This window comes from Periplaneta americana, chromosome 9 (genome assembly GCF_040183065.1).
Source record: "Periplaneta americana isolate PAMFEO1 chromosome 9, P.americana_PAMFEO1_priV1, whole genome shotgun sequence".
Lineage (NCBI taxonomy): Eukaryota > Metazoa > Arthropoda > Insecta > Blattodea > Blattidae > Periplaneta > Periplaneta americana.
Window position 1 is genome coordinate 7,831,551 of NC_091125.1, and position 25,149 is coordinate 7,856,699.

Here is a 25,149-nt window from a genome sequence, read left to right on the forward strand (position 1 = left end):
AAAAAAGTGTTCAGTTGTGTAGAGAATACAACTTACTTCCATCAGAAGATCCAAAGAATCGTGTGCATTGTGAAAAACAAATGACAGTTAAAACTCACAAACAATCGTAAAAAGTGAATTTTACTTTCGAAGTACACTGCAGTAACTGTAAGAAAAAGACTGCTATCACAAAAAATACTTGATTGGAAGAGTGTAAATTTTAAATTTTGAAGAACATCGTTCTTATATATTATTGACTTCATGTAATGACTTTAGAAATAGCTAGTAGTTAAACTAACTTAAGCATAGTTACCGTATGTGAATATTTCGGTTTTTGTAGAGAAGTTTGTTACATAAGAGCGACAAATAATTCGACTCCTTACGATCATACGATTTGAACACGCCTTCTCAAATTTTACTGAGTTTCTTACAAGACAATGCCAAAGTGTACCCAGGATACGGAAAGTAGAAATTAAGTACAAAAGCTTATACTACTCGAGGAATAGTCGACGTGAATGATGAATAAAACAGAATGGTGAGTACTAAATATTATATACACTCAATTTAATCTCATTATCTCTATAATATATAATCAAATCTAGAATTAAAAAAAAACATGGCTGTATATAAGCATTATAACTACCTTGTGACGTCATCAATATCATACCTTTCCATCGTATCTTCATAATTACCGAATGTACAGTAATGGCAAAAAAAACCGGACCGACCCTTGTAGCTGATTTCAGACCCTTGTTCACTTCAGAGCACGATAGACTGGTAACTAATACTTCCGTGGTTCGAATCCTGCCTGGGAAGGAAACTTCTTTTGTTCCTTATTCAAATTTATTCCCAATACTTTTCGATTGCACCGATATTTTACTGCTTCATTAACTTATTATTCCCAGAACATGAATTTTACCTTCAATCGAAAAGTATTGGGAATAAATTTGAATAAGGAACAAAAAAAGTTTCCTTACCAGGCAGGATTCGAACCACGAAAATCTTAGTTACCAGTCTATCGTACTCTGGAGTGAACAAGGCTCTGAAATTAGCTACAAGGGTCGGTTCGGTTTTTCTGCCACTACTGTACATACAGCATGGCCAGAAGAGGTATTTGCAGCTGCAGTCAAAGAGGAAAATTGTGTGTCCAAAGTCTTCTTCAGTAAGCAAAAATTTTAGTTCAAATTAAGTGTTCTTGTTCCATTTAAAACAAAATTTTGGATTTCTTTCATTTCCGAAGTGTTTCTGATTTGAGGCCAGTGCTACTTCAATTTCCATTGACAATTCGTCTGAAGCTTTCAGAAAGCTACTAGAAATGAGAAAATACTGTATTTGAATAAAACTTAGTCTGTAAAGCCAATGTATGCTACATATTGTTATATTTATGTATATGGCATTATTACCCATATAGACAATCGAACCCCGGTGACCTGGTTTCGCGGCCAGACGCGCTAACCGTTACTCCACAGGTGTGGACTACTCCTTAATTCCTTTTATCCTGGAAGTTCTGACAAATCATTATTTTTTACGTTTGATAAACATATTGGATTTCAGAATTATGAGTTTATATCTGGACAAAACAGTATGACCTCTCTTTGAACAATGCCTAAATGTAAAGATGGCGTTATTCCCCCAAGGTACCTTAGATTCATCCTTATCGGGTTGAGAAAATAAGTTATTCATAATGTTCATTAATCCTTGGTCCCCGCAAACATCATAATTATAAAATTAATCTAAGTGGAAAATTCAATTGAGAAGAGGGGTGAAGTGGCATGAGGAAAGTTTGAACGCTGGAAATAATTTTTGTGCGAGATCGTGCGTATTTCCTTGCTTTCCGCACAAAACCAATAAGCGGTAAGTGTGAAATACCACATTCAGTAATCCCAACGTAATACACATAACAATTTCCCTCTTCTTACCGCTTAAGCGCCATATTCATTTTACTGCTTTAGGCTTTTAACATATTATTTTTAGAGACGTTTAACATAGTAATAATTATAAAATGGAAATTTACCACTGCAATTTCACCTAAATTGCACTGTTAATTATTGTTTTTAAATATTTGCAAAAATTAAGTAAACTCTACAACACCACAAAAGTTACTGCATTTGTAATGCAAGTAACATTAAGGAAGTCGTGAAAAAATCAACAAGATTCCAGATGCCGATGTTATTACTGCAATATGTTATATAAATAATATTGTTAAAATATTAAAATGAAAAATAAATCATTACATAACCTTACCGTTTGTTTTAAGTTCGCATTTATAGACTGGGAAAAAAAAAGACAGACGTATATCACGGCCTGCTGGAATATAGTAAACACAGAAAACATTTTATAGCAACAATGTTGAAGACAGATATTTTAGTTTTTAAAAGTTGACGTCATTGAACAGAAACCAAGATGGAGATTTCACTGCAACTAATTAGAAATTCCTCTTTCAGGTATGTAATAAACGATCTTCCCACAAAATAATGTACGATACACGAGCGGTATGTTTGTTTTCATGTTCGAGGAAAGGATTGAAAAAGCGAAACGTAGTTGAGCTTTTTTAATCTTTTCCTCGAACATGAAAACATCAACATACCGCTCTTGTAACGCATATTACTATTATTATGGAGAATTGTGTAAAAAAAATTGACTGTGAGGAAGTAAGAACAGAGGAAATACTCGATGAAACACGAAAAAGATTATGTGACGGTATGTTGTATGTTTGGTTGTTCTGATTTTATAATCTGTGTTTTGGTATTGGAAAGTTTTCTTGTCTGGATTCTAAGGATGTTAAAGGAAAAAACAAGGAAGATACATAACCAAGAACAATACAGGAACCAACTATTAAACAAACGAATGAAATTTTAAAAAAAGGACAATTCACACGATCATCTTATAAACACATCTAATACAGTGTTGCATATAATGAATAAATTAATGATTTAGTGCGAATAAACTAGCACTTAATGTTGGTAATACCAGTGTAATTAAATTTTGTATACATAATTTGTTCTCAGTTTTCCTACAGTAGGTCTATTAGATTAAATGGAACTGTTCTCATATCTATAAGCCCATCGTGTAAAAAGATGTATAGTCCATTTTATATCATGGAGTGCAGTTCGGTGGCTCCTTTGAACGCTCACTTATAGATTTATGACTTCCTACACAAACACCTCTCACCAGTCCATCCTGTCCCCTCGTCCCAACATTGCACAGGTGCCACAATCCTGGCGACTCTCGAAATGAGAGGATTCGTTGCCGTCATCCCCATATGGCCGCTCAATGAAGACTACAGAATACACTCTCAATGATACTCTCGTGCTAACTGACGAGAGTCTTCGAATTCGGAAAAGATGTGGCAATTCTGCCTCCACGTGCATTTGACGGGAACCTGTCAATTCTTCTGAACTAGGGTTGTGATTGGTTACTAACAGACGAAGATAAGCTTTCCGTCACAGTAAGGAAGACATTTATATGACAACCAATTAGTAGGGGGGGTAGTAGAAGGTCTGTCGGCAAAGTCCTTTCTGTGAAACTGCACTCTACGAAATAAAATGGACTATACAGATACTTGGTACCTACTAGGCTAATCAAAACATTCATAATTTTAATACAAGCTAAAAATCAGATCTTTATTTACAATCTGTTGATCTAAGTTGGTATATTTATTTGGTTTATTTTATGACGCTTTATCAACTGCAGTGGTTAACTAGCATCCGAGTGAAATGAAGGTGATAATACCAGTGAAATGAGTCCAGTGTTTAGTGCCTAAATTTACCCAGCATTTGCTCTTAATGGTTTGAAGGAAAATCCAGTAAAAACATGAACCAGATGACTTGTTCCATTCAGGATTGAAACCTTGGCCAGCTTGTTTCACGTCAGACATGCTGTAAGTACAGCATCGTTAAAGAACAGTGAGTAAAAAACAGTTCTTATATGTCAGGTAATCTACGGAAAATCCTTGGCCTCATCTTGCTGAATACTATCTCGCTATCACCAATGTCATTGACTCTAAATAACAAAGTAGTTGATAGTTAAAGAACCATGAGTAAAATCTGTTCTTAAAAGTAAATCTCCAGTGTCATTTATCTGTCGCCATATTCCTGGAAGGCGACGGTTGCCATCCACATCGACACTTTGCTCTAAGCTTCTTATTGAATGCTCTACACCTGTTATTATGGTATGTCTATTTATAAAGTTTATAAAGGTTCTTTCATCTTAAGGAAAATATCGTATTCGCAAGGACTCATATCCGGCTAATATGGAAGAATATGATTTAGAATTTCCTAGTTCCACCTGCTACGTATTGTAAGTTAAATTAAGCACTTGGGCAGGCACGTGACGAGCACCATCGTGAAGCATCTTTCTCACATTGTCAAAAATTTTCTTTAAGGGCGTTGCAAGTATCAATCTTATTATCACATTCACTGTACGCATAGAGTACACAGTGTTCTGCTTAGAGGGATCGAGAAATAAAATCCACACCTGTGGAGTAGTGGTCAGCGCGTCTGGCCGCAAAACCAGGTGGCACGGGTTCGAATCCTGGTCGGGGCAAGTTACCTGGTTAAAGTTTTTTCCGGGGTTTTCCCTCAATCCAATACGAGCAAATGCCGGGTAACTTTCGGTGCTGGATCCTGGACTCATTTCACCGGCATTATCACCGTCATTTAATTCAGAAGCTAAATAACCTGAGATGTTGATACAGCGTGGTAAAATAACCCAATAAAATAAAAATCGAGAAATAAATGTTCACCATTTTAAATCAGATGAAGATATTGTTATGATTTACATCTGGCAAGATACAGAAACTGTCCAAGTTTATGTAACAATGGTTCTAAAACAGCTGCTTGTTCATGCGCATGCGCACCAATGTTTAACGCGGAAACAAGCCTGGCACCATTGAGTAAAGCATTCCATCATTGAGTCCTTCTTCTTCATCGAGTCGACCGACAGTCACAGGGAATGTGTATCTAGATATGATGCAGAACTTTTGTTGACCAACTCCCCCTCCCCCCTTTTGGATTAGTTTTTCAGCAACATGAGGCTCCACCCTATTACTATGAAGCAGTGCGTGGCTTCTTGGATGTAAACTTTCCTGATAAGTTGATCGGAAGAGGAAGAACTCTTGCCTGGCTGCCTAGGTCACCTGACTTGACTCCCATTGACTTTTTTTTCTGGGGCTTTGTGAGGGGTGTTGTGTACCAGCGTGGTAGATTAACACTTTGGAAGAACTGAGGCAACGCATTACAAATGCAATTGCGCTAGTCCTCCACAAGTATTGCAGAACATTTGGCAGGGGGTTGAGTACCGTTTAGATGTCAGCAGGATAGCTCGAAGCGCACACATAGAGATGCAATGACCATTCTCCGAGACTCGGACAATTTTTAGGGTAAGAAAAGGTATTTTCGTGATAATTTTTGCAAAAGCTTTGAAGAACATACCTACTGTAGAAAACAGTTCTAAGCGTCTGCTAGTAATACTGCATTCTTTCACGGTTGGCGAAACATGATTGATTCCATCTTTGTTTGTGCTGGTCATGACAGAAAGTTCTATTGTGCGATGCGTATATTCTTAAGAATTTCGGTAGTTTTTGAACTGTTTGTAGTGTTGTAGTGATTACTGTGCACATATTTAAAGTACTATACTATAGTACTTGAGTTCCTCTGCCTGTACAAATATTTAGATATTACTCGTGTTAATGGCGTCAATTAAAGCTAAGGAAATGGATGCGATATCTTAGCCTTCTTCTCGTGAAAGTGATGGCGGCTGAACATGCCTTAGTATTTAGGCCCATAACAAGGTTTCTCTACCTTTGTCAGAAAAACTTATTGGATAAAATTATTACCCATAAATCGTACTTCAGTTCTATCTTTTTACTAATTTAGTGCCTATCACGAAATTACCTACCCTATTTTGATTTTTAAGTCTAACATAGGAAAAGAGAGAATTAAATGTAGGAAATACTGTGCAATCAAGTTATTGCAGCCCCCAAAATGGTGACGGAGCAGAAAGTATCTAGCTATAAAGCTACAAAAAAAGAAATGGATGTGTCATGGAGTTCACTCACAGATTTCATGAGCAGAAATGATGGTAATGGAAATCAGACTCCTAAATTAGATGGACTTTTTGCTCTTATATCTGATATGGAAGTATGGCTGTATATTAATTATACGAGGGTGGATCGGAAAGTAACGCAGAATAATAAAAAAAAAGTTTAATAGGTAAACAAAAATAAAATAACACCCAAATGAACTCACATCTTTCAGCTACGTTTCTACATAGATGCCAAGTTTCTCAACACATTTATCCCATCGTGGTACCAGTTTCAGTATACCCTGTTCATAGAAATCCATTCGGTTGGAGTATAGCCATCTGCGGACAGTTGATTGCATTTCTGCATCGGTCGCAAAGCGATGGTCGGTCAGGAATTTCTTCATGGGACCAAACAGATGAAAGTTCGACGGTGCAAGGTCTGGACTGTATCGTGCATTCTTGAGTACCTTTCAATCAAATGTGCTGATTTTCTCATGAACAGAAGTCGCAACATTGGGGCGAGCATTGTTTTGAAGAAGTTACGGCGTTTGTCACGAAGGGCACGACGCAACTTTACAAAAGTTTGAATGCAGGCTGCAGCATTCACAGTGGTCTCGCGATTTAGCAAAGTCCACGAACAAAACACCATGAATATCCCAGAACACTGTCACAAACACTTTCTTTGCAGATTGCGTCACTTTGAATTTTTTTCTTTGTTGGGCAAGCAACATGTTTCCACTCCATAGAGGCCTGCTTTGTTTCGGGCGTGTAGTGGTACGCTCAGAACTCATCACCATAACAATTGCCTCCAGAAAGTCATTCCCTTCTACAGCGTAATGGCTTAAGTGGTCCAAGCATGTCATCATTCGCTGGCCCTTGTGGTCGTCTGTCAAGTTCTTAGGCACCCAGCGGGCACTAACTTTATGACATTTCAATGTGTCATGCACGATATCGTACACCATACCGTATGAAATGTGGAACTACTGAGATAAGGTTCGCAGTTAGCTCCGCCGCTCGTTGAAAATTGCCACCTCAATGCCTGTGACATTCCGCTGAGTTGCAGCTGTTACCGGCCGCCCGGAACGTGGCGAATCACAAAGGTTCTCACGGCCGTGTGAGAAGAATGCGTATCACCTGGAGATATTGCTACACTCCGTACAGCCTTCCCCGTATAGCCACACATGTCCCTGTGAATTTCACTCGGGTTTTGTCCTTTAGCCCACAAAAATCGCACAACATTTCGCTGCTCTTCACAAGTTGACGACAGTAACATGCTCGCCATCTTTGTTGCGTAGGTTACGCTTCTCTCGCTAGAGCTGCACATGCAAAACAAATTGTGTCTGTAGTGGAAACTTCAAACTATATCTCGGTGAAATGTCAACATCCCAGCCGCAATACCAACGCAGAAAAAAATTATTGTGCTTTACTTTCCGATTCACCCTCGTATTATACAAATATAAGGTTTGGGATTTGGCTTGACGCCGTCAATTATGAAAGTGACACACCAGATGGCCAGGAGTGTCGGGCGAGAATATTTGTTGAATGCAGATAGCAAAAGTGCCAAATAATGATGGTGGTTTAATTTTAAACACAGATACAATCTCACAATAAGGGCTCCTAAAAATCTTGCTGCCAAGAACTCACAAGAGTCGTAACTGTGTTTGTTGCATGTGTTTTTCTTTGTTTAATGTGTTTAATTTTATTAGCCCTAAGATGTTTTAGAGGTTGTTGTCCGGACGATCTCTTATTTTTACATCAACAGTCTCTGTAAAATGTTCAAATTAATCAAAATAGGCCTATCTCTACATAACGGTCATAAATGTGTTTATGTTTCACGTTTTATTCTTTGTTTCATGTGTTGTTCTTTATTGAGCCTGATATATTTCAAAGACAGTAGTTTAGGAGATTTTTTTTTCATGAACAATCCTATGAACTGTTAAAACTGATTAAATATTCTATACCATTGAAATATATTTATAGGGTTGCATAAATAAGAGGTCACAAATAGTTTAGTGTTTAAAAACACTACTGTGAATTTATATAAATATACAGTAGACCTAATATGAAATACCTATGCATTCCTTTCATTCACGAAATTGCCTTACCACTATCACAAAAATTAGATATCCCTATCACGAAATTACCTACCAAACACGCACATTTTCAATCCTATTTTCTATTAATAATTAAAATTAAAAAAAATAGAAAATACACCTCTCTGTTATATATTTTGTTACAATAATGCCATAAAAATATATAAAAAAATATAGTATCATTCCCAAAATCGGGAAAACTAGCCATAATATTAAAAATATCACGAAAATACCTTTCCTAACCCTACATCAAGTTATGCAAAAATTGTGTTAAAACCTATTATTTATATTTGAAATTAGCACTTACTGTATTTGTTGATCCCTCTAAGCGGAATATAAGAGACTTGTTATATTCTTAGACCTACAGATAACACATTGAACTAGTTGAATGAAAGAGAAGACCTCAAGGCTTTAACTCTGCCAGGTAAAATAATATAAATTATTATTATTATTATTATTATTATTATTATTATTATTATTATTATTATTATTCACCACTTTATTTCAGACTACTGGCTTAGATTGAACACCACTACGGGAATTGAATACTAGCAGTGTTGCCACTATTTTTCGAATGACCTATATATTCAGAATCTGCACGTCAATTTACCCGAAAACAATGCACATGGAATATAATTTTTTTCACCAAAATATCACTGTTATCACTGGCCTTTCTTTGAAAAAAAAACAAACAAAATGGCGATCTAATTCTAGGGAAAGCAGATCTTCTTCGAAATATTTTTATTAAGTAGAATTAAATAAACAATGAAAGGGTGATGATGGTATCAACGAAAACTCTTTGTTAAGAGAAAATAACTATTATTATGTAGAACTATATATACGTTTTGTTGCGTTATTTCTCGTTTCATTATGTCATCCCCCACGGCTAGCAGAAGCGCATACTTTGAGCGCTTCATTGTGTTAAGATTGCCCATTATCTATATGTGTAGCAGCTGCAAATCCATTTGTTAAGCGTGACCGATATATTCTGGCAACTGCCTTTTTAAATTTCGATTGTAATAAATTAGAAAAAATAATATAAGTGATTACAATATAGAGTGTTTATGTAAATTTGTGAAAAAAAAAAAAACATTCACGTAGATAATCTTCCTGAACCGTACAATGCATAAATTAAGTCGAATGACTTACTTTTGGGATTAAGAGGAATGCTCTTCGTGCACAATTTAGAAACCGAATGCTTATCTTCTTATCTGGGAGCACGTTAGACCCTCCTACATGGCTTCATTTCTGTATGTATTTTAATGAAAGTTCTTATACACAAAGTGCAGTACCGGTACCGTAGCAATTTTAGTGCGAATGAACCTTGATAGATCTATGTAAATAATTCCATAAAATGCATCAAATTGTTATAAAATGCTTTTGTACCTGTACCCCTCAGCCTTCTATAAAACTTCCATTACCTCTACATTAATTTGAAGAGCACACAACAGTGATGCCCGATTATTAAAAACAAAGTCTTTAAATAAATGACGGAAATAATGTCGTTGAGAATCTATTTAGATTTCATTTGCTTCATTGGTGATGAAATATAGACTATACATCTTGATTACACAACTTTTAACACTGTATCACTTCGGAATATGTATGATAAGAACTTTCTTGTGTTAAATTCCAACGCACCTTGTTAACATGTTTCGACCTATTTTCGGTCATCTTCGGAACTCCGAGTTCCGAAGATGACCGAAAATAGGTCGAAACATGTTAACAAGGTGCGTTGGAATTTAACACAAGAAAGTTCTTATCATACATATTCCGAAATATAGACTAATATCACGATTATTTATTCTATAGATTGGATCTACTATCATCTCCAGATGAAAAAGAAATACAGTACTATAGATAGGTGCCGTCATAAATGGGAAACTCAATTAATTGATCCCGTTTTCTTTAATTCGTCTAATCTTTTCTCACAAGCATCACTACTTCTTGCACCCTTCAAATTAAACGAACACTGTGCTGCTCTTACTTGAGATGTCGAGCCAAAACTGAGGTAAAGACCTGTTGCTGTTCTCTGCTTTTATCAATGAGAAATTGGTGAGGTTGTTGTTTGACAGATCCAAAAGCTCCAGACTTGGAAGGTCCGCTGTTACACGGCTATCGAAGTCCACAATTTGGTTGCTAGACAGGTTGAGGCACTTGAGGCTCGTGAGAGTGGTTTTGTTTGCCCTCACAACTCTGGGTGCTTGGCCATCGGTGAAGGTGAGAGACTTCAGCGTGGGAGACCAGAACATGTTCATGTTCAGTTCATCTAGGATGGTGAAGTGGATGTACAGCTTGCTGAGATTCCTGTTCGTCTGCAGCACTGAAAAGAGAACATAAACAGAGCTCGATTTTTATGAACTAAAATTTAAAAATTACATTAAGTATATTTCTTGGGTTCTGTCTAACAATATGTAAGACAGTGAGCTCTATACTAAACTGGAGAGACAACCGAAATGCTCTGTGCTCTCTGATAGTTTGATGCTAGTATCTCAGCTGGTGAAAAGCTATGTGACATTTGGTTGTTCAGAAGAACAGGTTAAGTTCATTCTGCTGTCGTTAAGAGAAAAACGAAATTAAAACATATTGTTACTGCAGGACGAAGATAGTCATCATTGTTGTAAGTAATCTTGACCATTCAAATTACAATTCATATAATTTTTATTAAAACATGGTGATTTCCGCATTCTCACCATGAAATAAAAAAATGGATACAACTGATGCAAAGAGAAAATTAGTCTCCTTCCACTTCTCCAACGAGGAAAAAGAAAAGAGGGAGGGAGGGAGGGAGGGAGGGAGGGAGGGAGGGAGGTAGGTAGGTAGGTGGGTGGGTGGGTGGGTGGGTGGGTGGACAGACAGACAGACAGACAGACAGACAGACAGACAGATAGATAGATAGATAGATAGATAGATAGATAGATAGATAGATAGATAGATAGATAGATAGATATAGATAGATGTTAATTTCAGTCATCTGAATTAAATGTAATATTCAGTTACTTTTTTGTGTAAAACTACCTTAAAAGAAAATCACATAGTAATGTGACAAAGATAGAACTTAATATTTGGTTAGAATCCAAATTATTTTTCTACATATTCCATAAGCATTTGTGTCCTAATTTTGTCTATTGCTGAGAACTTAGTTTAAAAATAATTGATAACAATGTTCACGGAACTGATATAGACTAAGTTAATGGTTTGGAGTTGGAAATTTGCAAATAATAATACTACAATAATTAATATTACTATTTTCACCAGCACATACGTACAGGTAGGTTTTCATGAATCTAACAAAGCCAAGTTTAAAGGCCAAGCTACTCGATCACGATAAGCGTGCTATGCTTAGATTTGCTTCTTTAAATAAAATTTTGCGAGGTGTATTAAAGGTAGTGCAAGACGGAAATCGAAGAAGAGATTCTGGCAAAATGTTATTTAAAAAGGTTTATTTTCGCATAAGAGTATTTCTATTATGACGCCAATGATGTAACATTCCAGCAGTTTCGAAAGTTGTATACGTGAACGCAGTTATTTTTCATTTATTCAGTCTGTATTGCAATGCACAAGGAACATTTACCTGGCTATTCAAAATCGTAGGCCTACATATAAACAATTTTCTACTGCGAGATAATTTTATTGCATCTATTAAACATGTGTTAGTGTTATGATTTATTTAACGACGCTCGCAACTGCAAAGATTATATCAGCGTCGCCGGATGTGCTGGAATTTTGTCCCGCAGTTCTTTTACATGCCAGTAAATCTACTGACATGAGCCTGTCGCAGTTAAGCACACTTAAATGCCATCGACCTGGCACAACCTGTGTTGTGAATTCCACAGTTGCTTCGTACAGAATGTTTTTTTTTTTTTAGTACAAAATTACATTTTCTTACGCATTTATTACAACAATTACTACAAATCACGCCACTCTTGTAAATTCTTTAAGACTGTACATTAGCATGCATAATTAAAAAACCTACACCAGAAATAGACAACTGATAACATTTTACACTGGTGTGTACTTTGGAGTAGGAAGAAAATAGGCCCCTCAAAATCCGACTTCTGAGTTCGCGTCTCGAGGGGTGGACAACAGGAAGTAGGGGAGGGCCTGTTTGGGCGATGCATGGTGGGGACTAGTGCCCTGCGACCGCTACGGTAGCGAAGAAGGCCAAACAGGAACCCTGAAAACTGGTAGAAGAGGCAACGGTCTGGTCCTCCAGGTTGGGGGTTGGGCAGAGGGCTAGCTACCCACTCCTGTAAAACCAAGTCTGCTAAGTTTTCCATTAAGTATACAGCTGGACGGATAAACAGGCATCGATCTTGGCTTCGGAAAAGGACACTGTTATTTGGTAAATCGAATATTCAGGGGGTAAGCGGGAAAGTAGAGGAAATAGTTAAGGAGATTAAATCTTTGAAAATGGACATACTAGTATTATCGGAAACTAAAAAGAAAGGGCGAGGACAAGAAATTATTGATGATTATATATAGGTACTTATGGAGCGGAATAGCAAAACAGAAAGAGCGAAATCAGGAGTTGCTGTCCTCATATACAAAAAATGGAAACAATCAATTGTCAGCTGGAGAGAGATAAATGACAGAATCATTGTGGTAAGGATGAAGATTCATGGAAATAATATATATGTAGCAGGAGTATATGCACCCACCAATGACGCAGTGGTCAATGAAAAGAAATATTTTTATGAAGATTTGAGAGAAGTGGTGGATGAATGTCGAAAATGGACATGAACTTGTGGTAATGGGTGATTTTAATGGACGTGTGGGAAGCAGACTGAATGATGATGTAATTGGACCATGGGGTGAAGAAGTTGAAAATGATACTGGTAGAAGACTGATTGAGTTTTGTCAAGAACAAGAATGTGTTGTTATGAACGGTAAATTTAAACATAAAGATATACATAAATTTACATGGGAGAGTTCATCTAGAAATCTGAAATCTATTATAGACTATGTAATTGTGAGAAGACAACAATTAATTAAGATCCAAGATGTGAGGGTTAAAAGAGGAGTGGCATGTGGTGCGGATCATTATATAGTTTTATCTAAGTTGCTTTTCCTATGAAGGCCAAGGCAAAACAAACTAATGTTATAAATAAGGATTTTACTACTATTAATGACCCTAGATATTTGGTACATCTGCTTCAAGAAGACAGTGTCCGGAAGTTGTATCAGAAGAGAGTAGATGAAAAGTTATTAGTGGTGGAGGAAGACTGGAATGCTGAACAATTGTATGAACATTTAAAGCAGTCGGTTAAACAAGCTGCAGGGGAGGCCCTGGGAGAAGAAAATATGGGTAAAGGAAGAGTACAATGGATGACTTCAGAAGTATTGATTGCAATTGACCATAAAAAGAAATGCTACCATAAATGGTTGAGGTCTAAGAGTCAAGAGGATCTACAAATATATAGGGAAGCTAAAAGCGGTGTGAAGAAATTGGTTAAAAAGCGTAAGGAAGGAGCATGGGAAAGATTGTGTGGACAAATAGATCACACATTAGGGTATAGAAGATCGGCAACAGCGTGGAGAGTTATAAGAACAATGAGAAATCAGAACAATCCTTCACCTGCCCGAATAACTATAGAGGAGTTAGTGTAATGGCATCAATTAGTAGAATTTGGAGCAGCATTCTTAAGGTGAGATTGGAAAAATCAATTGCAGGGAAAATTTTGGAAGACCAAGCAGGTTTTAGTTTAGGAAAATCATGTATGGATCATATTTTTTTGCCTCAGGCAACTAAGTGAAAAAAACGCATGGGAAAGGACAGGAAGTCCACTTGATATTTGTTGATTTGGAAAAGGGGTATGATTCAGTAATTATAAGAGACTTGTGGAATGCTCTTAAGCGAATTGATGTGGAGGACCCTCTAATATCTATGCTTCAGAGATTGTATGAAAATTGTAAGGCTGCAGTGAAGATAGGGAACAAGATATCTATTCCATAGACTTAAACAAGGTTGCAGTATGTCTCTATCCTTATTTAAAATCCACTTTCAGCATATATTAGAATACTGGAATGGGAATACCAATGGAAGGGGGCTTAACAGTGCATTCATTGTTGTTTGCAGACAACCAGGTTGTCATAGCCAGAAGTAGAGATGATTCTAAATATATGATAAGAAAGCTTTTGGAAGCATTCAAAGTTGGAGGTCTTCGGGTGAATATGAATAAGACTGAATATCTAGTTATTGGAGGAGGTGGGAAAGATATTATATTGCCTCAAGGGACCATCAAGGCTGTTATGCATTTTAAATATTTGGGATCAGTAATCGATGAATCAGGTAGCTGCAATTCTGATGTAGATCGAAGAATATTCCAGGCAAGAAGCTCGATAAAAATGCTGAATGGGATTCTATGGAGTAGGAATCTTAGTAAACAAACAAAGAAGAGAATCCTTCAAACAGTCATTGAGAGTATTTTAACTTATGGTGCTGAGAGTTGGACTTTAGTAGAGAGGCAGAAAAGAAGAATATTGGCAGTAGAGATGGATGGGATCCGAAGAGGGGCCAGGATATCTAGGTTTGAAAGAAGGAGAAGTGAAGATGTAAGACAGCTGATGGAAATGGAGGAAACTGTTATCGAGAGAATTGAAAGACGAACTCTGCAATGGTATGGGCACTTCAATAGAATGGATTGTGAAAGACTTCCTAAGACTTTCCTCCATTGGTCACCTTCTGGAAGAAGAAATCGTGGACGGCCGAGAGCATCATGGAAGTCTGGTGAAGTCCAAATGATGAAGCAACATAATCTGAAGGAAGGGGACTGGCAGGACCGTGAAGTATGGAAGATGGGAATACAGGTAACTGCTGACAAGTGGAAATGCCGTCAAAAGTAAAAGTAAGAAAATAGGCCTAAGCATGCACGACCAAATGTCTTCCTGACTACGTCGATATCGCGTGAACCGCGCTGTAGAACTTTAACTTTCGACGACCGAGAGTCGTCTCATTCCTTTTTTTGGGAACTGTACGTACATCAATACAAACGTTATCAGAGTTCATAGGGAACTGAACAGCAGCTATCAGTTGCAATGTGACCATGTGCAGGGAAAGAGAAACAAAGACTGTAGTGTGCGACTGTAGCGGACCTCGTTCACCGGGAAAGATAAGCGCTGACGCTGGGTCCGCTTGCCCCCGAGTACAGTAGAGAATGTAATAGACCGCTCTGTATTATTAACTTTAGCTTCGAAAATGAACGTCTTCGACATACATTGGTCAGAAACAATCCCAGAAAAATTCTCATAGAAATTTGCATATTGATGAATGCTGATAAAATATTCTCATTTTCATATACCGGTAATTGTATATTACGATCTTCATAATCCTGATCGTCTCTAGCACATTCTTGCAAAGATTTCATATGGAGTTTCAGATATGGAGCAAAGCGGTGACATTCAGATATCAGCTCTGCAGAAATAAGATTTCCGTTGCAAAAACTTGTAAGGTTTTCACAATACTTCGAAATCTCTTAACTGTATAACGCATGTAGATTTTCAGAAAACCAAATCTCTGAAAAACATCTATGCAAACTTACTTCGGAGTTTCGGAATTTTCTTAACACTTTCTTCTCGTTCTTTAACTTTCTTTCGCTTAGCACAGCCACTTTCAAAACACATCATTACTAATGATTAATTAACGGAAAATAGCGTTAAAATAGAAAATAAAATTTAATAATTTAGTGGACATACTGACACGATCACTTACGTTCGAAAATCTGAAGAATGCCGTCGGATGTTGTGTAGCAATAACCTTTTCGTGGTGAAATTCTACTGTTGTAATAATAAATATAATTTTATTTAACATATTGAACAAATTAATTAATGAACCTGGCGCCTTTGGTATAATAGGCTATAAAACAATATATAAAAATTAATAATGAAATATTGAATGGTCCATTGTTACGTCAATTGTAACGGTTGTTAAAATGAGAGAAAAAGAAAATGCGAGAGATCTGAACGGTCGCACTCTCACACCTGCTGGGCCTAGAGTTGCTGGTTTATAGTCTGTGGAGTGTAGGGCCTACATCAGTGTTGCAAACTGTACGACGAGGATCGTACATGTGCGATAATTTTGTATCATGTACGATCGTACGATCCAACCCGCGGATAGTACGCAAAATGTACGATCCTGTCGACAAAGAGGGTAAAACATGTCAAAAAGAGAGGATTTTAAATATCTATTACAATTTAAGACATTAAAAATTTTATATATACATTTCTGCAGTATTCGAATATATTTCACTTATACATATAAAGCAGTTTCTGCAAGTAGCACTTCTGCGTTACAAGTACTGTATAGTCGACTGTAGCAAAACGTATTTCTATAAACATTGCTTGCCTATGTTTCTAGGTCCAGGTGGCATGACAGCTTAACCCTCAACTGGTATTGCTTTTTAAGTGTACATTACGATATCTAGAAATATGGGTCTATATTGACCCATAGATACCAGTTGAGGGTTAATTTTGGTAAGCATTATTATAGCGACAAGAAATCACGTAGTATCCATTACTTATGGCTATTCATAATGATGCTGACAAACATTCCTTCGTTTATTTCCAGATATCTCAGAGAAATTATTATTAAGTTGGTTATAATGTTTTAAGGAATAAATATATTCAATATATGAACCTATTCTGTACATACAAAGGAACAAAGAACAGCCTGTTACAGTACTTGTTTTTGTTAGTCGTGTTTCGTGGTAGTGCATGGGCAGTAAGAAATCAGGTGTCATTGTGATAATTTCTGATATGAAATGGTGGCAATGGAATCAGAAAATAGTGATGATAGAGGTCCTAGTATGTATTTAGTCACACTGTAGCAGTGGCAACTAAGTAAATTCAATAATGACAATTAATAATAATAATAATAATAATAATAATAATAATAATAATAATAATAATAGTAACAAGAAGCACTCTAAATTAAATGAAGCACGACCACTTAAAATAACATTTAAATTAAATATAATTTGTATCTTAACCCTAAGTTCGAACTTATACCCACGAGTATATATCTGTTCATACATGCATAAGTACCTTTCAGCACTACACTCATTTCGCCCTCAACTCACTCACTGCACTGGAACTAAGACACATTTCACTGACACTACTTTTCTCTGCTTACTCACTATACTTGTGAAACAACAAAATAGTGTGCATAATAATTACACTACCATCTATTAGTAAAGTCCTTAAGTCTACTAGACTCCCAAAGAAATTTACATTCGGTATACTTAAATATATAGGATGGAAACAAAATTTAGAAAATTATGGTAAACAATTCCTTAATTTAAAGCTTGGTTTTGCTCTGATGAAATAAACTGTAAAAGGGGTAGATGTAGGTTCAGGCTGTTCTGTTCCTGCTGTTGTTGATCCTTTTGAGAATCCTCCCAAGATAAAGAGACAATAAAGTGATTAAAAATCATTTTATGCGCTCATATTTAATTTGTAACAATTATTTCCTTATAAGAATTTAAAAAAATCGTTTAAATAAAACACTGTGGAGGGAGTTTAGGAAAAATAATAAAAACAGGCCTATTTTATATATAGTGTACGATCCTCCAATCAAAAGTACGATAACTTGGAACCAACTGTGTTCTCTAGTCAGGGCTCGGTGTTGGCAACGCTGGCCTACATAGAGGTACTCTATCTGAGGCATAGGCCTAGCGACAGAGATGCTATTACAGTATTGTCGAAGCAGGGAGGGCAGAGAGGCAGTAACAAATATACCATTCATTATTGACATTGTTCAGTGAATAAAGTTTTGCTACAAAAATTAAAACTTGATCTGATCCTACTGTATAGTAGCTGTTATTATTATTATTATTATTATTATTATTATTATTATTATTATTATTATGTCCCCTTACGTTGCAACCCGAGGCCCCTGCGGCCGCTGTGTTCGCCCATGCGTCAGAACTAAACTGATCCTTACCACCTCCAGTTTGAAAACCCGGAACACTCAAATAACGCAAGAATATTATCATCCTCTCATCATTCGATAATGTGCCTTTCTCCCGATATTTCCCAACGAAATTATTCGTCAACAATTTTACATTTTCCTACTGAACCTATAGACGTTTTTATAATTTTCATCGCTACTTCCTCTAAGTATTTTATAAACCTACTGTTTTCTTCTTATTTCACGCGCTCGCAGACTGCATCATTATATCATCTGTATAAATCATAAAATCCTGCTAGATAAATTAGATTATTATGGAATTAAAGGTGTTGCACACCAATGATTTCACTCATATCTCATAGATAGGAAACAGAAAGTTGAAATCAATACAACTATGAAATCTGCATCGACATGGGGAACTATTAATAATGGAATTCCTGAAGGATCAATATTAGGTCCTCTACTTTTTCTAGTGTTTATAAATGATCTTGCCCCCCTAATAAAGATGTAGGACATCCCATATTATTTGCAGATGACACAAGTATAGTAATTACAGCCAATAACTCCAACACATTCCAATCTTCAACAGAGGAAATTCTCTTCAAAATATGGACTGGTTCTCAGTCAATAAATTAGTATTAAATTGTAACAAAACTAACATAATTCAATTTAAATCCTGTCCAAATTCAACGTCGCAAATTTCTAGCGCAATAATTAATAATAGATCCCTATTAGAAACAACCAAATTTCTTGGCTTAAAAATCGATAATGTGTTAAATTGGAAAAAGCATATTAAAGAAATTACCCCCAAACTAAATTCAGCTTGTTTTGCTATTAGATCTATGCAAAAGATAGTAAATGTCAATACCTTAAAAACAATATACTTTGCATACTTCCACTCAGTAATGAGTTTTGGAATAATATTCTGGGGAAATTCCACAGATAGTAACAATATATTTCTATTACAAAAAATAGTAATTAGAATAATAGTAGGTGCCAAATCTAGGGAATCGTGTAGGACTATTTTCAAAAAACTACAAATAATGCCCATGGCTTGTCAGTATATCTTTTCATTAATAATCTTCCTCGTACAGTATGTAATCGTGAAAACTTTGTAACGAATTCAACAGTTCATAGCATAAATACACGTCAAAAATGACTTTCATACTCCATCGGCAAGTCTATCGTGCTATCAAAAAAGAGTGCGTTATATGGCAGTAAAAAATTTTAATAGCCTCCCTATCGATATAAACAATGAAACTCAAAACATAAAATTATTTAGGGCCAAATTAAAGTACCTAATTTCTCACGCCTTCTATTCTGTAGGTGAATTCATGACATTCAATAACACTTCATGAAATTGATACTAAAACTTTGTGTTGTACTAGTAGACTATATTGTAAATCTCGTCTGTATATATTTCATCTAGACTGTGACTATAAATTAAGATTTTATAATAATATTAAGTTTTTTTACTTGTTCCATATTCTAGCTGTAAGCATGTATGAATACCATGGAATGTTAATAAATACAATACAATACAATACAATATACTGAGTCATCTCACACGCGACTGGAGTCACCTTGACTTATACTACGTTTACACGGCGACAGTTTACAGTTAAAGAAGGTCTAAAGTATCAGGAGAGCTAACAGGATGTTTACTCTCGGAAGCCACAAAATTTTAATAAAGTGCTAACAACACTGGAAACGGAAAATGGACCCACTATAAATGCAAAAGACACTGCAAACGCCTTGGCTAGAAAATTTTTTCCGGATGACACGGAAGATAATGATGTCCAAAAAGTAATTCGTGCAACAACAGATGCTGAGCCAGATACGTTAGATGATTTATACTTCACACCTCGTGAAGTGGAACGCATAATTCTGAAGCAAAATGATCTTAAGGCTCCGGGACTTGATGGACTATCGGCAAATGTTGTCAAACAAATACATTTCTCACATCCTTCACTTCTGTTAAATCTGTATAATAAATGTTTGGAGCTCGGAGTTTTCCCTGATTGCTGGAAACTCGCTGTAGTTAAGGTAATACCGAAATTTCAAAGTAGCAACAAAGTTACTACCTCTTCTTTCCGACCAATCAGCTTGCTGCCTGTGTTGGGAAAATGCCTAGAGAAACTCGTCATAGATCGCATTATGTATCACTTACTAAGCAACAGTTCCCTCAGTGAACTTCAGTTTGGATTCATGCCGCTGAAATCGACAGAAATGGCAGTTTGTAAAGTTGTAGAGTGGATACAGGAGGTACACTCAAACAAAGAAATTGGACTATTAATCTCCTTGGACATATCATGTGCGTTTGACAATGCCTAGTGGCCAAAAATACTCCATCAACTAAAACTAAAAAAATGTCCTAGAAATTTATATAGAATAGTTAAAAACTATTTCGAAGACCGCAGAAGTCAGCTCACCATAAGCGACGAGACCATTATCAAGAATGTGACGAGAGGATGTCCACAAGGATCAGCATGCAGTCCAGGTTTCTGGATTATACTTTATGATGATCTGCTACAACGACTCCCTGAAGGATGTACGCTGCACGCTTACGCCGACGATGCTCTAATACTTGCAAAATCAAGCACATTTGGGCACTTAGAGGACATAGCCAATGAAGCACTAGCGGCCGTCCACATGTGGGGCAAGACAAACAAACTCAACTTCAATGCGTCCAAAACATCAGCAATGCTAAGTACAAGAAAAAGAAAAATAGAACCGATAAGCAACTCTATGGATAACACAAGCATTGTACTAGTTGATGAACTTAAGTACTTAGGCATAGTCCTAGATAAGCGCCTGACTTTCCGTCCACATCTTCAACACATTGCTGGTAAAGCTAACAAGCTACTTTCTGCTCTCTCCGCTGCAACTAGACCCACATGGGGCCTTAACTCCTCTATACTAAAGATAATATATCGGGGATCAGTAGAATCTATGGTTCTGTACTGTGTGGCAGCATTTCAACATATATTACAGAAAAAATGGGCGCAAGAAAAACTGTCTCAGATTCAACGAGGATATCTCTTACGAATCATCCGAGGATATCGTACAATATCTACTGCAGCCTCTCAGGCTATAGCAGATATTGAACCATTATATTTGGTTGGTGGATTTAAAGCAAACATCAGCAATATAAAACAAGGCCGAAAAATCCCTCAGTTTTTGACACATCTCCGTGTAGAAGAACCAGCAAATCCTCTCCAGGCAGGGCATCCATCTTTATACATACCCTGTCTCAAAGAAATTTGTGATGCAGATTCTCATGACTGTTTGATCTATACAGATGGATCGCGTTTGGATAAACTGTCGAATCAAAATGCCAAAGTAGGCTGTGCCTTTGTCGCCTACAGGAACGACAGCGAACACACCTCAGCCATCTTTAGACTCTCCTCAGAGTGCTCAGTGTTTCAGGCGGAACTATTAGCTTTGCGAGAAGCAATCAAATGGTGTAGTCAGTCTGGTTACAGCGCTTGCGTTTACAGTGACTCGCAGTCAGCAGTAATATCAGTTAATGATAAATATAACACTAACATTGTAGCCTCAGAGATAAGAACTTTAATAATGAAGTGTCGTCCATATTTGTATAACTTGGGTCACAGGGCATACTGGGATAGTTGGAAATGAGAGACCGATGAATTGGCAAAGATGGCAGCCAACTCTGATGTGCCATTGTCGTACAATTTATGTCCGATATCATATATAAAAAAAGTAGCCAAAGAACATTATATGCAAGAATGGAACGAAATATGGGTCAATAGTGATAAGGGAATTCTTACAAAAGAGCTGTATTTCCCAACGGTCTATGATCGTAATAAATGTAAAGTAATAACGCCAAATTTCGTACTGACACAGTTTTTGACTGGGCATGGAAAATTCGGGGAATACTTAAATAGATTCCATATTAAAGACGATGCAACTTGCATTTGTGGGGAGGAATCTCAAGATGTCAAACATGTATTATATGATTGTCCAGTCTTTTGCCGTGAAAGATACGAGCTTGAGTTGTTACTGAACACTCTAAATTATACATTTACCAAACCGTTAACCAATATACTTACCAACTCCAAATCATATAAGTATTTCATGTCTTTCTTGAATAGAATATTCGTGAAACTGTAAAATGTTAAATTATTCCGGGGGAAAAAAATCGTATTAGTTCTAATCAAATATAATGAAACTGTAAGTCTTCAATTTCGCATACTATAATATTGTACTATTAGTTTTAATTTTTATTTTAATTAGGCATTTGATTTCTAATTTTGAGCCATTTTTGGTAATACCTGATTATTGCCAATTGTTGTTAGGCCTACTAAATAATGTATTTAATTCGTAAATTTTAAGCCATCTCTTACTATAGCTATTTATTGCTTCTAAAATAACATGTTTAATAGCTATTATATATATAAATATATATATATATATATATCTTCCTATAAGCATTAGATATAAATATAGAGACATGCCTTGAGGCTTTATGAAACGATCCATTCTTTCATTAAGGTGCATTCTTGTACATAATTCATGTGAATTTTAACCTTGACCACAATTTTGTATGATAATTGTATTATTGTTTATTGCTTATAAAATATGTATTTTGATACCAACTATAACCCTAATATACCTCAGGGTGAAATAGGGTTTATAAATTGGATAACAGAAAAAAAACATAGCTTCTCTAAACCCTTTAGAGATCTCTCATTAGAATTATATAATTCTAAACTGTAATGTTACTCTCCGGATCGTTTACATGATACAGACAGTTTAGAGTGAGAGAAAGTGTCGAGAGAGAGCATTTAGAGAAGGACAGGCTGAGGCTGATCGGTGCGTTTACAACCATGTCAGAAGCACACCGTATTGCGGCGGCTGTAGTTATTGCAGTTACTCTGAATAGAAGAAGGCAGAAAAAAAATGGAACTATCTGGGGAAAACCTTGGATATCACGCCAGAACACGCATGGAGCTTACACGTGTCTTGTTAATGATTTATGGATGGAAGATCCAGTTCAGTTAAGAAATTTTCTTAGGTTGTCATCATCATAAATAGGAGAAATAACTTTGATCGGACCTGGCAATAAAAGCACAAATATGAGTGTCATTAGTAGCTATATCGGAAATAGTGTTGGCAACATTACGCTTCCCAGCAACAGGTTTCTTCCCTAAACACATTCTTTTATTGTTCTTAATATAAGAAATTATTAATAATACACGCGCGCGCACACACACACAGAGTGCTCTGCCAAATGGCAAATCTTTTACTGCAAACCCAGCATTCTCCAATCTTTCCTATTTTATGCCTTCCTCTTAGTCTCTGCATATGATCCATATACCTTAATATCGTCTATCATCTGATTTCTTCTGCCCCGAACTCTTCTCCCATCCTTCATTCCTTTCAGTGATTTCTTCGCTAGGCAGTTTCTTCTCAGTCAGTAACCTAACCAATTCCTTTTCCTCTACCTGATCAGTTTCAGCATCATTCTTTATTCACCCACTCTTTCCAACACAGGTACATTTCAAACGCTACATTCTTCTACATATCCACATTTCAAATGCTTATAGTCGCTTCTCTTCATTTCGTCGTAATGTCCATGTTTCTGCCCCATACAATGCTACACTCTACAGAAAGCATTGCACTATTCTCTTTCCTAGTTCTTTTTAGAAAGGTCCGCAGAAGATGCTTCTTTTTCAATTAAAACACCCTTTTCCATTGCTATCCTCCTTTTTACATCCTGGAAGTAGCTCATGTTAGTGCTTACAAGTACAGCCAAATTATCTGAAGTTGTCCACTTTCTCTACTGCCTCATTTAGTATTCACATGTTTATCTCCTTTATTTTTCTTCCGACAACCATGGTTTTCGTCTTCTTTTCATTTATTGTCGTCCCATACTGCTCACAGCTGTCATTTAGCTCGATTAGCATATTCCTTAGTATCGTCTCCTCTTCTACTAACAACGCCATATCATCAGCAAATTTAATGCAGTTTATTCTTCTTCCCCATACTGTCACCCCTTCAATGTTTGAAAACAGTTCTGCGCTAAGTCCTCCAGGTAGATATTGAACAGGGTGGGTGATAAAGGATATCCTTGTCCTACTCCTGTCCTTATTTCACTTCCTTCAGACATTTCTTCTCCTACCCTGACTTTAAATCGTTGTTTCATATGAAGATTACTGAACAACTTCTTCTCTTTCCAATCCACACCTATTTTCTTCAGAATTCCCATAGTTCATTCCAATCCACTATATCAAATTTCTTTCCACAAATACTACTATATAAACTTCTTTATTCTTCTCTAGGTATCTTTCGGTGATTGTTCGCAGCAATTCAATTGCATCTCTCGTACCTTTACCGCTCCTAAAGCCAAACTGCTCTTCTTCCAACTCTTCTTCCATCTTAGAATACCTAAACGTCGAAGTAGTAGTAGTAGTAGTAGTAGTAGTAGTAGTAGTAGTAGTAGTAATAATAGTAATAATAATAATAATAATAATAATAGTTCGTATTTACATATCAGAAGTTATGGAGCTTTCGCTGAACCTCCTCCACTGACACCTACCATCTCAATAATTTTAGACAATGTCTGATTTCTCATGTCTTTATTCTTGTAATTATTATCAAACACATTCCACAAAAAAACTTTCCAATTCATATACTTCAATCAATCTCTTCGTCTCTTCCACACTCCATTGGTTCTTGATCGCCATTCCTCTATTGATATATTAGAGTCAACGAGATATCTACTATCAAACCGTTTACACGGTGATACTCAGCTATAATCTCTAGCTCTCTTGTCTAAACTCTCGCCGTGTAAACGTAACATTAGAAAACTACGAGTTAGAGCTCAATAAAGTGATGCGAGTTGCATTTTATTCATGCGACGTAGACTCAGTCGACTCGCCAACCGAGTATCTCTGCCTCTGATTCAGGATCAAAGGTTCAACAGTGTGTCGAAGATATCCGATAACATTTTTATTCATACCAAACTGAGCAGAACTCCAAAATATGCTAGTTTTGAACACAGACTCAATTTTATTCGCATCACCTAATAACTCGAAAATCTTACGTGCATAATGGCACATGACAAAAGCGATTCATGTAGCTCCAATGTATTGAAATTAAATAATTATTTTGAGTAAA

At 36.4% G+C, this 25,149-nt stretch overlaps 1 protein-coding gene across 3 annotated transcripts in view; it reads right to left on the reverse strand.

The window, feature by feature from the left end:
• Nucleotides 1-25,149, reverse strand: part of hfw (leucine-rich repeat domain-containing protein hfw) — a 316,786-nt gene that overhangs the window by 86,774 nt on the left and 204,863 nt on the right. For all 3 annotated transcript variants that reach the window (XM_069834380.1, XM_069834379.1, XM_069834378.1), the window contains exon 3: nt 10,084-10,419. In XM_069834380.1, the coding sequence (XP_069690481.1) occupies nt 10,084-10,419 (336 nt within the window). The remainder of the gene's footprint in view (nt 1-10,083; nt 10,420-25,149) is intronic.